The sequence below is a fragment of the Dermacentor andersoni genome, chromosome 2 (genome assembly GCF_023375885.2).
Source record: "Dermacentor andersoni chromosome 2, qqDerAnde1_hic_scaffold, whole genome shotgun sequence".
In the NCBI taxonomy this organism is placed as follows: domain Eukaryota; kingdom Metazoa; phylum Arthropoda; class Arachnida; order Ixodida; family Ixodidae; genus Dermacentor; species Dermacentor andersoni.
In genome coordinates, this window is record NC_092815.1 from 240,836,029 (window position 1) to 240,854,052 (window position 18,024).

Here is an 18,024-nt window from a genome sequence, read left to right on the forward strand (position 1 = left end):
GTTTGAGTTCTTGAAATGCCTTGGCCTGCGGCGTTTCCCACTTGAACGCGACATCACATTTGGTTAGATGCGTTAGCGGCTCCGCGATGCGTGAGAAGTCCTTGACAAAGCGCCTATAGTAGGCACACATGCCAAGGAATCTGCGCACTGCCTTCTTGTCGGTTGGCTGCGGGAACTTTGCGATGGCAGCTGTCTTCTGTGGGTCGGGGCGTACTCCTGATTTGCTGATCACGTGGCCTAGGAACAAAAGCTCATCGTAAGCGAAGCGGCACTTTTCCGGCTTCAGAGTGAGCCCTGATGACTTGATGGCTTCTAACACTGTCGCAAGCCGCCTAAGGTGATCGTCGAAATTTCCGGCGAAGACAACAACGTCATCCAGGTAAACAAGGCACGTCTGCCACTTCAGTCCGGCTAACACCGTGTCCATGACGCGCTGAAACGTTGCAGGCGCCGAGCACAGTCCGAATGGCATGACCTTGAACTCGGTAGAGGCCGTCTGGCGTGATGAAGGCAGTCTTTTCGCGATCTCTCTCGTCGACTTCTATTTGCCAGTAGCCAGACTTGAGGTCCATCGACGAGAAGTATTTAGCGTTGCAGAGCCGATTCAATGCGTCGTCTATCCGTGGAAGGGGGTACACATCCTTCTTCGTGATCTTGTTCAGTCGACGATAATCGACGCAGAAGCGTAGGGTTCCGTCCTTTTTCTTTACCAGGACTACAGGAGAGGCCCACGGGCTTTTCGACGGCTGGATGATGTCGTCGCGCAGCATTTCGTCGACTTGTTGCCTAATAGCTTCACGTTCTCGCGTCGAAACTCGGTAAGGGCTCTGGCGGAGTGGTCGAGCGCTCTCTTCGGTTATTATGCGATGCTTTGCAACTGGTGTTTGTCGAATCCTCGACGTCGAAAAGCAGTCTTTGTATCGTCGGAGAAGACTTCTGATCTGTTGCTGCTTACTCATAGGAAGACTTGGATTCACGTCGAAGTCTGGTACGGGGACAATGCTCAGCCGGGTAGATACGGCTGAATCCGAGAGGACAAAGGCATTGCTGGTTTCCACAATTTCCTCGATGTATGCGATTGTCGTGCCCTTGTTGATGTGCTTGAACTCTTTGCTGAAGTTGGTTAGCATAACTTCCACTTGCCCTCCGTGGAGTCGAGCGATCCCTCTTGCGACGCAAATTTCACGGTCGAGCAGTAGATGTTGGTCGCCCTCGATGACGCCTTCTACGCCAGCGGGTGTTTCAGTGCCGACGAAAATAATAATGCTGCGGCGCGGCGGGATGCTCACTTGATCTTCGAGCACACACAAGGCGTGGTGACTACGACAGCTCTCCGGCGGTATCGCTTGATCTTGTGACAGCGTTATCGATTTCGACTTCAGGTCGATGACTGCGCCATGTTGATTCAGGAAGTCCATGCCGAGAATGACGTCTCGTGAACGCTGTTGGAGGACAACGAAGGTGGCAGGGTAAGTCCGGTCATGAACGGTAATTCTTGCCGTGCAGATCCCAGTCGGCGTAATCAGGTGTCCTCCAGCGGTCCGAATTTGAGGGCCTTCCTATGCAGTCTTAACTTTCCTCAACTGGGCGGCGATGGGTCCACTCATGACGGAGTAATCGGCTTCTGTGTCTACTAAGGTGGTGACTGCGTGGCCGTCGAGAAGCACGTCGAGGTCGGTGGTTCTTTGTCTTGCGTTGCAGTTAGGTCTCGGCGTCAGATCACGGCTGCGTCGTGTTGAACTGAAGCTGGAACGTCGCGTCGTCAAGTCGTCTTTTGTCGGTGTTGTCTTTGCTTGCTGACTTCGTCGGGACGGCGGCGTGTCGTCATTAGGTCGTCGAGATGGTTTCTTCGTCGTCTTCGTCGGCGGCGAAGGATCTTCGTCAGTTCGACGAACAGCAACCGCACCTCCATCGGTTGCTGCTTTTAGTTTTCCGGATACGGGCTCGCTGACCGGCCCCGGGCTGGGCCAGTGTATGGTCGGCGCTGCGGCGACAGGTAGCGGCCTGGTGATGGCGAACGCGACGGTCGTCGAGAGCTCCACTGAGTAGCGGCGAGGTATTCGGCGATATCGCGAGGGCGTTCACCTCGCTGCGGGCGCGGAGCATTGACGGCGAAACCTCGCAGTCCCATCTCCCGGTAAGGGCATCGGCGATACACATGGCCGGCTTCTCCGCAGTGATAGCAGAGCGGACGGTGGTCGGGGGCTCGCCAAATGTCTGTCTTCCTCGGGTAGCTGCGCTGGGCGACGGGTGGGCGTGCTGGCGGCGGCGGCAGCGGCGGACGACGGAATTGCGTCAAAAAAAATTAAATTATGGGGTTTTACTAGCCAAAACCACTTTCTGATTATGAGGCACGCCGTAGTGGAGGACTCCGGAAATTTCGACCACCTGGGGTTCTTTAACGTGCACCTAAATCTAAGTACACGGGTGTTTTCGCATTTCGCCCCCATCGAAATGTGGCCGCCGTGGCCGGGATTCGATCCCGCGACCTCGTGCTCAGCAGCCCAACACCATAGCCACTGAGCAACCACGGCGGGTGACGGAATTGCGTCGTTGCAGGGCCCTGGCGTGGTCGCGGAGGGGGACCTTGACGGCGTGCGACGGCGGCGTAGGTCATCGCTTCTGGCTGGGGCTGCGTTAATTGAGGTTGCACCTCTGGAACCCCAAGCGATCGCTGAACCTCATCTTTCACGATGTCAGCGATCGAAGCTACTTGAGGCTGCGACGAAGGCAGGACCTTGCGCAGTTCTTCGCGCACAATGGCCCTGATGGTCTCTTGAAGGTCGTCCGAACCCAGTCCTTGGATGGCATACTGCGGCGTGTGCCCCTGGCGGTTATATTGCCGGGTGCGCATCTCCAGAGTTTTCTCGATCATCGATGCCTCTGCAGAAAACTCAGCCAAAGTCTTCGCTGGGTTACGAATAAGTCCGGCGAAAAAGTCTTGCTTGACGCCGCGCATCAAGAAGCGAACTTTTTTCTCCCCCGACATTTCCGGGTCGGCGTGCCGGAAAAGACGGGCCATCTCCTCCGTGAAGATCGCGATCCTCTCGTTTGGCAGCTGCACTCTGGTTTCTAGTAGAGCTTGGGCTCGCTTTTTTCGCACGACGCTTGTAAACGTGTTCAAGAAGCCGCTTCGGAAAAGGTCCCACGTCGTTAAGGTGGCTTCCCGATTCTCTAACCACGTCCTGGCGGAGTCTTCCAATGCGAAATAGGCATGCCGCAGCTTGTCGTCGCTGTCCCAATTGTTAAACTTAGCGACCCTCTCATACGTCTCCAGCCAGCTTTCCGGGTCCTCAAATGTGGAACCGCGGAACGTCGGTGGCTCCCTGGGCTGCTGCACAACTATTGGGGCTGCTCCGGCTGCCATTGGGGCTGTCTTCTTGGTCGTCTCTGGACGAACTTCTCTGACGCTCTTCTTGGTCGTCTCTGGTAGAATTCAGTGTTCCGGGGGCAGCTGCTGTAGCCGGCGGCTTGCTCGATGTTCCGGGACGGCGCTGGTGTTGTCTTTGCGGTCCGGGCTTGAATTACGGCTTGTCGGGGGCGTCCGGTACATGAACGTAAAGCACCTCCACCAGATGTCACGTGGTGGTGACGTTCAATAACACAGTAGCAATACTGTGAACGACAAAACTAACTTTTATTGGGCGAACCTGTGCCCACAAAACAGGCTACACTTATAGCACAACGATAGTGGCGAACACGCTCGGCGATCGTCGAAAATCTGATCAGCGGGTCAAGCGCGTCGGCTTTTATACAACAGTCGTCGAATGTTCCAGACTAATCGTTGGGACCCGCATGCCTTCCACAAAGTTCTACAACATTCGAGTCACGCGATGAAATCAGATAATACAAGGTTCGGCGACAACAGACAGCGGATAGAAGCATCGATAACTTTCCAGAAACTTCGGATACATGCAGACGCGTCCAACGCTGTGCGATAACATTTGTTAGGCGGCGAAACGTGGTTGCCCGTTAAATATAAGTACACGTGTCAATATTATTGAGGGAGTAAGTACGCGGACAACGATTAGTGCTGTGGCGAGAAACTTGCATGCTTTTACATTTAGTTGTATTAAGTGTCATGAGCCATTTACTGCACCATTCAAATACCTTATCTAGATGGTGAAGAAAGGCAAGTAGGAAGATCATTAGTACAAATGAATAAAAGCGGAGGGCCCAAAACGGTCCGTTTTAGGCCCTCTTTCGGGACACCAGATGGTACGGCAGAATTACGTGAACAAAAGTCATTAGCCGTCACATACTGACTACGGTTAAAAATTCCTTATTCCATGCAAGTACATTGGAGTCTATGATAAGTTGATTAAGCTTGAAGATAAATAGATCGTGTGAGACGGAGTCAAATGCTTTAGCAAAATCTAAATATATGCATTCAGTATCAAAGTCATGATCCGCGTTAATAAACAAGTCGTTGGTAAAACATAGCGATTGCATTTCGCACGAAACTCCTTTAGGAATCCATGCTGATAAACACTGAAGAAGGAATTGGACACAAGGAATTCAATCAGGTGCGAGTATATTATATGTTCTAGGATTTTTACTGGAATGGATGTTAATGACATCGGATGGTAATTAGAGGGGGGATATACATCACCAGATTTATGCACAGAGACCACCTTCTGTATCTTCCAATCAGAGGGCAATGTAGACATTGTAATGACTGTTAAAAAGCTTTGACAATATCAATGAAGAATAACCTTGTGTATTCTACAGCATTTTTGATGAGATACAATCTGCGTCAGTTGAAGAAGACACTTTTAAGTGGACAATCAGCTTTTCGACACCAATTGCATCAATAGCGATGAAATCCATTGGTAAGCGGTTGGTTTTTGGTATATGCAGAAACACTGTGGTGGTGCTCTTAGAAAAATGAGTTACAAACACATTGTTCAGAACATTGCAGCATTCGCTTTGAACGACTGGAACATTAGACTGTATTAATTGATGTGTGTCCTTTTAGCACGGGTAATAAAGCTCCAAAATTTACGGGGGTTAGAACGCAGTAGCAAAGGAAGAGTTTTATCAAAGAATTCCTTCTGGCCTGGCTTTTGAAAGCGCAGTACAGAATTCTCGGTTAAATTTTTGATAGCAAAACCGGTGGTCTCTTCTGGCTGTTGATTTTGCGCGTCGCAAATCAGCTTATTTTTCTGGCGCATGCACTTTAATGTGTTATTAAGCCATGGAAAGCGAGTACTTGATGAAACTTTTCTTTTAGGCACAAAACGATCAATTAGATACAAGAGTTTGTTTTTATAAAGCAACCAACCGATCGCTGCTCAAAACCGGCGAACAACCGATCAACAAAGACCTGCAATTCCCTGTTCATTCAAGTAACATCTGCTTTACCGTAGTTTTGGATGACCCTAGCTCTTTTTTTTTTTCTTTTTGGAACCTCTGCTCGTAGAATGGAGTGGTCGCTAATTCCCGGTGAATGAGTCAAGCAGGAAGCTAAGTCTGGTGTAGTGGTATGTATTAGGTCTAGAATAATAGCGAAAGTGGGAGTTATTCGAGTGGGAAGGTGAACGAGCTAAGTTGATGTTCTCACAAAAAGTTAAAAATTATTTACTTTCAGTTGCCTTGGGTTTTAAGGAAACCGAATCTCTTTCCCACCTGATGTCAGGAAAATTGAAGTTGCGAAGTACGAAGAGGGGCCATTTGGGGTATTTGACGAACGGCTGATTGACAATAATGTGCAGTTCATTACAGAAGAACAGCGATGCAGTTGGTGGTCGATAACAGACACGATAACGCGAGAATCAATGAGCATGCGCACGGACACAAACTCAAGTGAGGATAGAATTGGAATGACATGAGAAGCAAGACTATCAGCAACCGCCAGCAGAACACCACCACCAGACTGATAATCACGATCACATCGGTAAAATTTGTAGCACTTCTCACAGTCCAAAATTTCTTCATTTTTAAATTTATAGAAAGTCAAGTCTCCGTCAGACCAACAATCAGTAGAGCAGGAATCAATAGCAGAAGACAATTCAACGCGTTTATTCAGAATACTCCGTACATTGGAAAGAAAAACAGAGGCGTTTTGTGCGCAGAATCTAGGCAGACATAGCTATGATGCACTGGAAGTGCCAGCACGTGCAGATACAGTGCCTGCGCTATCATGCGTATCTGTTGATCATGGTAAAGTAATTTCGCGTACGCTGTCGCTTACTGCGCAGTAAACGAACATTTTTTTATTCATGATTAGTTTATTCATGCGAAGAGAGTACGGCTTCCCGGCTACTTTTGAAAAATCTGTTAGTTTCCTCCTTGAGTTTCGCGAAGCTCTGCAATAATCTTCGCTAGCTGACAAACCAGTCCTCTAGAGCTTATATTTCTTCACCCAGATTGCATCCCTGACTTTAGAATACGACAACTTGATAATTGGTCGAGTCTTTTTATCGGTGTAGGATCCTAACCTAGCTGTGCGCTCGGGAAACTTCCGAGTCGGAAATGTGTGTTTTAAGGTGACGAGACAAAACATATTGAACAAGGCCTTCTGACTGAGTCCATGTCTCAGTCGGGCAGTTCAGTATTCCAAAGAACAATAGGTTATCTCGTCTGGATCTGTCTTCAAGATCGTCCAGTCGAGAACTGAGTGCCTGGCCTTCCATTTCGACAGCTTCGGTGATTAGACGTGGTGCATCAATCAGAATTGCATGCAGAACCGCGTCGAATGATTCAACCGCGGATAAACTCCTGTTAAGTTGGCGACGGTTTGTACTAAGGCCTCCTGTTTTGTCATTATTAGAGACTTTTAGCGTGTCCGCTATTCCGTCAAACCGGGGCGGTTTGGGCGGATTACCGGATGATCGGGCGCGTAAACGTGAGCGGCCGGAGCGGTGCAGCCGCCTGGTGTTGCAGAGCTCAACCAGATAAACACAGAGCTAAAATTGCAGTAACCTACTTTATTCTGCTTCGCTGCTGGTGCAACTTTTCGCCAGCGGCGTAATTGTGTTCACAATTACTCCGCTGTCGAAAACTTACACCCCAGCTAAGAAGAATATAGTGATTGGCTCTGTGTTTAGGTGGTTGAGCATTGCACCGCCAGCTGGCGCCACCAATCTGACCGCTCACGTTTACGCCCCCGACCATCCGCCCAAACCGCCCCGGTTTGCCGGAATAGCGGACACGCTAAAAGTCTCTGTTAGGTCGTCAAGAGCTTCCATGACTTCAAGGTGACGGTGGTCAACTCTTTCTGAAAGTTTAGTGATAGCATCAAGTATTTCTTTATTAGTAGGACCAGGGTTTAGTTCAATGTCACCGCACCATATTATAAGCTTTGTAACAAATACGCATTCGCACAAGAACTCAATGAGTACACTTGGGCACGGTAGTAACAGCAGGCAGGCATTAGAGACTTTTAGCGTGTCCGGTATTCGGGCAAGCGTGGGCGGTTTTCCGGTTTAGCGGGGGCGTCAACGTGAGCGGCCAGATTGGTGGCGCCAGCTGGTGGCGCAAAGCTCAACCACACAAGCACAGAGCTAATTACTATATTCTGCTTAGCTGCTGGCGTAAATTTTCGACAGTGGCGTAATCGTGTTCACAATTACGCCGCTGCCAAATATTTGCACGAGTGGCGAAGCAGGATATGGTGAGTTACTGCAGTTTTAGCCATGCGTTTGTCTGGTTGAGCTCTACAACACCAGGCGGCTTCACCGCTCACGTTTACGCCCCGACCATCCGGTAATCCGCCCAAACCGCTCCCGTTTACCGGAATAGCGTACAAGCTGAAAGTCTCTAGTCTCTATTGCTAGTCCGCCTACAATTAAGAGAAAGGGGTTTACTACCCTGCACAAAAAAAATCAGGTTTTTGAGCGACTGCATGGCTGCCGCTCCACCGTGCCTGCTCACTATGTCTTCTTTGTGCATTTCGTTTCGCGTATCACCTATTAGAGAATTTTAGTGCGTCCGGTTTTCCAGCAAGCCCGGGCGGTTTGCTGGTTCAGCGGGGGGCGTAAGCGTGAGCGGCCAGATTGGTGGCGCCAGCTGCTGGTGCAAAGTTGAACTACACATAGACAATTACTATATTCTGCTTAGCTGCTGGTACAAATTTTTGACAGCGGCGTAATCGTGTTCACAATTACGCCGCTACCGTAAATGTGCGCCAGCAGCGAAGCAGAGTATAGTAGGTTACTGCAATTTTAGCACTGTTTTTCTGGCTGATCTCTGCGCCAACAGGCGGCTGTACCGCTCCTGCCGCTCACGCTTACGCCCCCGCCCAACCGACAATCCACCCAAACCAGCCCCGTTTGCAGGAATAGCGGACAAGCTAAAAGTCCCTATTAAGTGCACAAGTAAGGGGGCTCCGTAGTTGTTCCTGGGCACTATAACAAACATTATATATGAAAGTCGGTCGGTCGGTCGGTCATTCTATCATTTTCCCCCTTTCACTTCTGTAGTAGTTCTTTACGTATGCTTCACCACCAGGCCTTACACGGAGGGTTCCTGCTAGAGTTTTAGCTTGTCCGGTATTCGGGTAAATGCAGGTGGACTGGGCGTTGGGGCGGAGGCGCATACATGAGCTGCCTGTATGGTGCAGCAACCTGGTGGCGCCGAGCTCAAACAGAGAAAAACAGCTAATGTTGCAGTAACCAAGTGTTTTCTACTTTTCTGCAGGTGTTAATTTTCGGCAGCAACGCGATTAGGCTACTGCCAAAATTGAGGTGAGACACCACATACCATACCATACATAACAGGGTGAGCAGACATTCATAGAAGCAGCAAATGTCAAAGGCGCAGCATCCACGATTAGCAAATGCCATGAACAGAGTACTGCAAGCATATCTGTGTTGTTCCACATTCAAAAATCAAGCCGCATGTGATCAGACATTTCCGAAGTGCTTGCGCCCAAGATAGGTGCTTGGTTGAGGTGCACTGTGCACTTGGATGGTATGAACAGACAATATATAATTCATCAGACATTGTAAGAAAAGTAATTTATGCAGAGTACCATTATATAGCAGTTCACAAGACAATGCTGCTGGGTCAACTTTTCACCGTTGTTCGTGTTAACTTAGTGTTGTGGCAATACATCTTTGAGACACAGACTAGTAGACGGATCTCGTTTTTATTTTTTCATTCAAACAATATACGGTGTTGGGCTCGAGTGATGAGACCTAAGACCCAGTGGCTACAGTGTGACAAATGAGCATGCTTTAGACTGGGACAACATACACCTATAAACAGATGTACACACATACATAGCAGTGACAGTTAAACATTTACATCTCTCTAGCTCTGTCATCTTTTAACTTGATCATTCATCGTTGGAGCCTATTGGGCGGGCTCGCGTTGAGATACAGAACATGCCTGAGACTTATGGTTGAGAATCGCCCAATGGGCAGACTGCGGAGAAGCGATTGTAGATGCACTGATCCATACAAGTAACTTGAGTACGAGTAATGTACCCTTTTGAAATACTTTTACATGTGAAAGGGACCTAGATGGATCAAAAAGTTCATTTACATACATTAGTGAAAGAAGCCCATATAGAACACATCTCGCATGACACTTCACATTCATTTGGAATGCTTTCTTACAGAATACAGTACTTGGTAGTAGTCTTCAACTTCTGTATACATGGAAGAGAGCACTTCACATTTGACAAACGCTGATGTTCAGACCTCCCCAATGACTGGCTCACAACAGAAACTACTGCTCACTTTGTAGTCTCTCGAGTGAAAACATGTATCGGACATTTCAGTGAGAAGTAACGTGAGTGCAAGTAATGTACCCTTTTGCATTCCTTTACAGTATACACTAAAATTTCTGCAAGAAACATTCTGGGTCCATCTTTATATTACGCCATACACTTTATAAAAACATAAATTTCCTTATAATTACATTCTATTAGCGGCGAGAATTTGGAGTGGTACCCTCTTGCGAGTGACGTCACGGCCAGGACGCCGCTCGCTCCGACTCGCTCGGCTGCCGCTCGCGTTCGTTCCCTTCGTGCGTGCTTGGAGTATTGGTGGATCGAGTCGTACATACAGAAGGTTATTTGGGATTATTTCTGCTGCCGTGCCTGAACCACAGTTTCTTCTTCGAAACCGCGTGAGTCATGAAAATTTGCGACTTGGATATCGCAAGCTATGTATAGCGCTGAAGGGGTTTACTGGTATTGCAATACATATACGCGCCGTGTCTGTTCATAAATTTTGTTTAAAAAGAATGTCTGCCAGTTCAACACGTGGAGTTATTTATGATGCTCCTCTAAACACTTAACGTTCCCTTATTACTTAAGCATGAGAGACGTACCATTTTACATGGAAAAAATACCTTGATATTTGGTGTCAACATTATAAATCCGTGTTAGAAGGGCACTGCCCAGCGAAGCTTTCATCATGATTATTATTACTCTGGTGAGTCATTATAGTGAACTGTGATAGTTGTATTAAGGCTTAAAAGGAACAGATAGGCGCGCATTTTGTGTGAGAAGGTTTGATACTACTTTCGCCGTTCTCTGAAATAGGCACCCAGAAACGCATTGGGTGTTAACACGATGGCGCATCGTGTATAGTAAATATATATTTCACGAATACCATAACAGCAATCACATGAAAGAAAATTTCGTGGTTAAGATCGAGAAGCCATCAAATGCAAGCGATGGAATGTGTCATAGCGGCCCTCAGCAGCTTTTATCGACGATATGGCGCACCCCTCCCACAACGGAAGCAACCGACTGTCGTTATGGCGAGGTGCGCACTGTTCGCGAAACCCAGCAGTTCACTACAACTTCGAATTGAAACCATGAAGTAGCTCTTTACAGCTCCAATTACAATGCCTATAGCACACTCGAGGCACTACAGCGCAGCTTAGGCTGCGTTGAAATGGAAAATGCAAACACATTCCGCCTCACCATGTCTCGATCCTGCGCTGTTTATTAATACAAACTAAAAACTATTTGCTTCGTCAGTGCACAAAAGAGAACCTCCCATACTCGCCTCATAAAGAAGACGCCACAAGCGTCACATGAATACTTGAATTCCACTGGAGAACAATGATATCTTCAATATGTGCCACACTATTAATGAATAGGGCTTCGGCGTCTTGCTTGCTGCAGCGAAACGGTCCAAAAGGCTTATTTCACTCAAATATTTGAGCCGAGCAGCCTGTGTCAGTTCTCCAAACGGATTCATAATGTCTGTTTCTCAAGCAAGAATCACCAGTAAATTGCTCAAGTGAGTTGAACGTGTAGCACGGGAAGGGAATAAATATTGGTACATTTCTTTCCGTGTGCTGCAAACAGCTGTAAGCCTCAATAAGCTTTACTTCAAGTTACCGCAACTTAAGTTCAACCGGTGAAGAACGGCCTAATCTTAAGAACCAGTTAAAAACGCAAGTGGTGCTGGCCGAATCTTAACCACAGTCGTACTTAAGTCCTCGTGTTACCGCCGAACGCTTCTGTGAAGAAATAGAAAAATTCGATATCATACCGTGAACTATTCGTCGTGAGCAAACATGTTTTAGCGGATTAAAATCAAGATAGGTGTTCGAGAAGTCATATATAGCCAGCGTTTAATTGTGACACGCATATTGCACCATGGTGGTCATGGAATCTTAACTGGATGCTTATGTGCTGTACTTTTGCTTGTACGCTTTTATTATTCACGTGAGCTATCACTGCAAAGTGTAGATCCGCGCATGAAGAACTCATAATGGGATGGTCTGAGCTCTCTCGGATGGCACTATAGCGTTGCTTTCGAGAAATATATTGTCGTCTAGGAAATAAGCTCCTTGATTATATTTTCGCGAACAAAGACGTCGTAAAATATATATTTGAGAGGCCCGTCATAAGTATACAAGCATTGGGAACGAGAGCGAACAAGCGGAAACACTGCAGAACTCGCCCGGACACCGCCCGAACTGCAGCAGATGACAGGCAGGAGTCCGTGCCCTGAGGTCACGCGAGCTACGCTCGCAGCGCCCTTCTAGGTCGTTCTCGGGGCTAATAGCACTTTTCTACTTCAAGAAGGCATGGACATTGACAAAGCATTATTGAAAAACAGAGGAAGGAAATTATTTTTGAAGTAGTCCTTGAACAAGTTTTGAAGGCAATGGAATTCCGGCTGGCTCTGCCTTCTGGATATGACTGACGTTGAGTTGACGTCCTTAGCAAGAACACTGTGAATACCTCGGTGAGAAACTCTGCGGTTCCAGAGATGATCGCAGTAGCCCAGTCTCACTAAGTAATACAGAGCATTGCACATCACTGAATAGAGGCACACTGTGCCCTCCAACAGTTGCATCACTCACAGCACTGAAGACTGGCCGAAGGGGTGCCACTGACGGCACAATGTGCATCTACAGAGACGAATGTGGGCAACATTGTAAAGCGAGTTTGTGCCTTCAGGAGTCTCTGAGGTGGTTAGTGACGCACAAGTAGGCTCAGGAGGTGATGGTCATGTCTCATATTGCCTTGCAGGCCGACGAGGAGATAAAGTAGGACCTTGTGTATGTGAAGACGCTTGTTAAGCTGGCCAGCGTGTTGACACTAGCAGGTGCAAGGTCTCAACCACGGCAAGATAAAGATGTATGAGGTTCGATCCCCAATACTGACAGGCAACCACCAGTTATACAGCGGGTGCAAGATATCTCCTGGCCTGGTGCTTGTTTTCTCTGGAGTGAAATGCTTGGCAAATTAGTTCTTGAGCCCCCTCCCTCCTTGTGTAAAGAAAAAGGGCCACAATGGGCTTTACCACACAAGGCGCATTTCAGTCACTTGAGGATCGATGATCCGTTGAGGCGTCGAGGAGTAGGCGGAAAAATCTTTAAGTCATGACTGGATGCAGTACTTGACTGCAGTGAACTGTACCCTGGTCTACGTTGATTGAAATGGATCTATATGTATGTCCGTGGAGCACTGCTTCAAATACTAAGGTCGCACTCCTGCTCGGGAGTGCGATCACATCAAGATCGTGACTGCATCGGGGCAACGCATCCCCGAAGTTCCCAAGGACAGGGTCCTGGGCCTGCTGATAAACACGAGCGGTCGCAACGACGAGGCCATCAACAAGCTTACCACGAAGGCAATGGACACCATCCGGCTCATACACCGAGTCTCGACACGACGGGCGGGCATGCGTGAAGACAGTCTCGTGCGTCTTGTCCAGTCGTTCGTTATCAGTCACATCGCCTACGTTGCGGCCTACCTCAACTGGCAGGTCACTGACAGGACCAAGATCAACACTCTGATCAGACGGGCTTACAAGACGGCGCTGGGCTTAATGGAGGCCACGAGTACGGCTCGGCTCCTGCAGCTCGGCGTCCATAACACCCTAGAATAAATAGCCGAGGCACAGCTCACCACGCAAATGGAGCGCCTCCCTACTACCAAGACGGGCCGCAGTTTACTGACGTCCCTGGGTTACAAACCGCAAGTTCCCAGCCAGCAACCGTGCGAGATCAACGAGGAGGCGCGGGCCCGCATCCACGTGGACCCCATCCCGAAGAACATGCACCCAGAGCACAACCAAGAACGGCGGCAGGCACGGGCCAAGGCCTAGCTCACCGAACACGCCCAAGTCCCGCACGCCCGGTACGTGGAGGCAGCGGAATACAAGCGGGAAGGCTTCACGGCTGTGGTCGTTGCTGCGGCTACCGGCACCAAGACAACGGCAGCGAGCGTGTGGTGCACGGACGCCACAGACGCCGAGGAAGTTGCCATCGTTCTGGCGATCTCCGAGGCCGAGTGTCGCACCGTGCTCACTGACTCGAGGAACGCCGTGCGCAACTTTGCCAAGGGGCGAGTATGCGCGCCGGCGGCCGCCATCATTGACAAGCTCCAGCTCCAAGACCGCGGTAGCACCATCCGTATCAAGTGGTTCCCGGCGCACGCCGGTGAGTGTGCATCCTCACCGAACCACAACGAGACGTCCCGTTCGGCGGCGCGAGCGCTTACCCTCCGCGCCTCTGAGAGTTGACCGTTTCGCGTGGTGGTTCGAAACCAAGGACCGAGTGACCAGTTATGGCGAAGTTACCAAGTGTTACCGCTTAGCTCGACGAACAATGACGCATCCCCACCCGGAGAGGAGAAGGCCTTCATCTTAAGGCAGATACAGACCAGGTAACTCCGCGCCCCGGCAGCGCTACACGTGCTTCACCCAGAACTCTATCCGAGTGGTATGTGCGGTGTTTGTGCACTGAATACGGCAGACCAATCACACATCATGTGGGACTGTGCCAGGTTCCCGACCGAAGTTACCTCCAGGACACACCCGCACCCGCCCGAACTTCAAAGTGAAGTGCAGTCTACAGACAAGGACCCTCAACCATGGGCCGTCTAGCAGGCCCGGGGTGCGCTCGAACAGCACGAGCCTCACGACCCACCACAAACGGGTCGAACTGGAGTAATGCAGAGTAGGTCGACGCTTGGCCAACGTCACGACGCTTTAAACCTTCGGTTGCTGGCATTTTAATAAAGTTATTCCTGTCCTACCCTATGCTGCTAAAGATATGTCAGAGTCAGAAGTTGTTTTATTTAGTCATAAAATGAATTTCAAAAATTTCTGTATATGTATACAGAAGGAGGTCCCATAGTCAGAGACTGAACCTTTAAAGCAGCAAGCACCAGTAGCGAAATCAATAAGATACTTCGCAGGAAAAAAAGGAAACAAAGAGCAGCAAACAAAGGAACCAAAAGTCACAATTAGACAGGGTAAAAGCAAAGGTAATTCAACACTCCTACGCAGTTGCCGGATGGTTGCATGGTGAAAATACTTAAATTAAACAGAAAAAGAAAACATAAAGAAGTCGCATCCATTTTGAGCACTACAAAAGAGCCCCTGATGAGAAGCTTCATCAAGAAAAGGTTGTGGACAGGTAGGTGTGATAGGGAGCGGGACAACAAAAAGAAATAACCACACTTATGCAGAATATGGAATGGGTGTAAGGAAAGCTTTCAGTTCTTTTTTGAATTTGCCAATTGGTTGAGAGCTTTTGATTGCCAGTGGTATGGTATTCCAGAGACGCATTCCGTTCAAGTATACCATTTGTTTGCCATAGTTGGTATGAACAGAGGGTAAAATGAAATTCTGATTATGTGCAAACCTTGTCAAGTTAGTATTCACTAAGTTGGATTGAGGAATGATGAACAGAGGAAGCTGATTGTTGATTTCCTTGAATAGTAATATACCTATAGATTGTATTTGAAAGTGTTATCAACCGTTACGATGTTGGCATGTAAGAGTGCTTTCGCGTCACTGCGATAGGAACTACGGGTAAGTATTCTGATGGATTGATTTTGTAAAGTTTTAAGGGAGACAAGGTGGCTGCTGTAGGTATTGCCCCAAGGTGTAATACAGTAATTATTATTGGAATGAATAAAAGCGTAGTAGAACGAAAGTAAAGTAGGTTGAGAAAATATATCACGAGATTGAATTAAAACACGTATGCCACAAGCCATTTTTTTTTCGCAGGTGAGCAACATGCGAATCAAATTTCAAATGAAAGTCCACTTGAACTCCCAAAAACGTAGCCTTTTCGTCTGTTTTAATTGCAACTTGATTTTAAAATACCGGCGGCCGATATAATTATGCACACACTGATGAGAATGAAAGAAAGCGAACTTCGTTTTAGTGGGATTAATTTGCAATTAATTATGGAAGCACGAAGCCACCAGGCTTGCCAGGTCATTATTTAGTCTGTGTGTCAGAGATAGGAGGCATTTATCAGTGTTAACAATTCTTGTGTAATCTGCATAAGGTAAGCACTCTGAAGTAGTAAGAGAAGTTGACGAATAATTTATGTAAATTATGAAAAAAAGTACGTGGGCCGAGAATGGAACTTTGGGGTACTCCTATATTTGTTACTCTAGGTCTAGATTTATAGTTTAACAGACTAACAACGTTACTTCTGTTAAGTAATTTTTTATTTATGAGAGTGTGGGACCAGTTATGCCTATTACATCAAGCTTCATAAGAAGAATGTGGTGGTTGATAGTGTCAAATGCTTTGGTGAAATCTACAAATACCGAACCTGCGTAGTAGCCACCAATTGCTTTCTTTAAAGATAACAAAGCGAGGTCAGTAGAATATGCTTCACGAAAGCCAAATTGGGAAGGTGGTAGAATTCGAAATTTATTGAGGTAGTTCGTAAGGCGAATTTCAAGTAATTTTTCAAATATTTTACTGAAGAAGGGTAGTATGCAAATGGGTCGATAGTTGGTTGTTAGCGTGCATTCACCATTTTTAAGAGCGGGAACGACTTTACCTCTTTTCAGTTCTACAGGAAAGATGCCAGATTTGAAAGCTGGGTTGATAATGGTTGCCAGAATATCAGAAACAGCATGCGCAATCATTTTTATGTGGGCAGGTGAATACCATCAAGACCAGCACTTGTTCTCAGGTTGCGAATGACGTCATGAACTTCATGACATGTCGGAAATAAGAAGAAGGATTGTGACAAACGATGTGATCCACATCTTCTAGTTGTGCTCTTCTGGCATGACAACTGCTCTTGCGTTATGAATGATGTACTCGTGAGCTCAGAGACCTTCAGTTGTGCAACATGCAACATTAATAGAATCAACAGTTCGACCGACAAAGCTAAAGCCATTGATCAAAGGTTCAGCCTGGTACAAGAGGGCTAAAAAACCTGCACTAAAGAGGCACAGATGCGCATGTGGGTGGAGTCGCAACATTCTGGAAGGCATGCATCAGCCACTCTGTAGTCGAAGTGAAACGGGGCAGAGGACACAAAAGACAGCAGGGAGTACACCTTTGGAGTGTGTGTTAGCCATAGTGTAGTCGAGGTGAGACGTAACAGCAGGCATAGTCAAGCAGCAGTGAGGACACCTGGGGAGCGTGCGTCAGTCACCGTGTAGTCGAGGTGAGACACCAGTGGACGCAGTCAAGCAGCAGCAATGAGGACACCTGGGAGGCGTTCGTCAGTCATCGTGTAGTCTAGGTGAGACATGGCAGCGGGCACAGTCAAGCAGCCGCAGTGAGGACACGTGAGGAGCGTGCGTCAGCTATCGTATAGTATGCCAGCTCACTGAAATGGCTCAGTGTCAGAGAGCTCCGATTCATTCGTGTTGTTACCGCTTCCCAGGGTGATGATGATTGGCTCCATCATGTCACTAAACCCACGCAACTCCCAGAAGTGTGTTTCAACGCCATTCACATGCTGCACAGCCTTGGCCCAGTTCTCTCGTGTGACAATCTCCAGTTCAGCAAGGAAAAGGTTGTGCACATCTTTGGTCTTGAATCTGGTGTTCATCGCTGCCACTCCATTCTTAATCTGTGCCCAAATGAGTTCTATGGAGTTACAATAACAGCGATATGGGGAATGCCTAAGGACATTAAATCCAGCACATTCAGCAGCCGCATCAACCCGGTAATTGATAAATGTAGTCTTTACGGTGGCCACAGTGTCAAGCAGCTGCTTCTTGGTCATGGCGGCATGGCACGCAATCGCCTTCGAGCCCACCCAGTCTTGGATCTCTGCCCTCCGCCATGACAGCGACGGGATTTTCTCCACGCGCCTGGAGTGGTAAGACGCATTGTCCATGACAATGACGCGTCGCGGTGGCAGCCCAAGGACGACCGAGATGAACCACGTCTCGAAACGGTTGCCGTCCATTTCCTTGTGGTAGTCACCTGTTTTCTTCCCTTGAAACACATTCAGGCAACCATCAACAAATCTGTCCTCACTAACAACATTAGTCGCGATCAGCCGCTGTCCTTTTCCGAACGGCTGCTTGACCCCTGTTGTTAAGCCGCGCAAGTACGCGTCGTGTGACGACTTGACTGTCTTATCAGCCCAGACTTTACTCATTGTGTGGCCAGCAGTGACCCACGTGTCATCAAGATTGAATATATTGCGCCCTTCTTCCCTGTACCGAGACTCAGTCGGCCGAAGTGAACGGACGTGTCGTCGGCGCGCTCCGCAACCACCGAGACTACGCGACCTTCACCGACCGCCCTTGACCGCCCTTGCCCGGGCCGCTTTCGCCGGGTGTCATATGGGAAGCGGCTTTCTCGCCGTTTCCCACCAACCGCG

At 48.2% G+C, this 18,024-nt stretch overlaps 1 protein-coding gene across 1 annotated transcript; it reads right to left on the reverse strand.

The window, feature by feature from the left end:
- Positions 1-17,013: 17,013 nt before the first annotated feature.
- On the reverse strand, positions 17,014-17,799 carry LOC126539729 (uncharacterized). Its single transcript, XM_050186576.1, has one exon. It carries the CDS (start codon positions 17,797-17,799, stop codon positions 17,014-17,016), a length of 786 nt encoding a protein of 261 aa, XP_050042533.1.
- Positions 17,800-18,024: the final 225 nt, after the last annotated feature.

Bases quoted from the DNA above. Each gene is read 5' to 3' on its own strand.
- LOC126539729 (XM_050186576.1), bottom strand. From the start codon at position 17,799: ATGAGTAAAGTCTGGGCTGATAAGACAGTCAAGTCGTCACACGACGCG.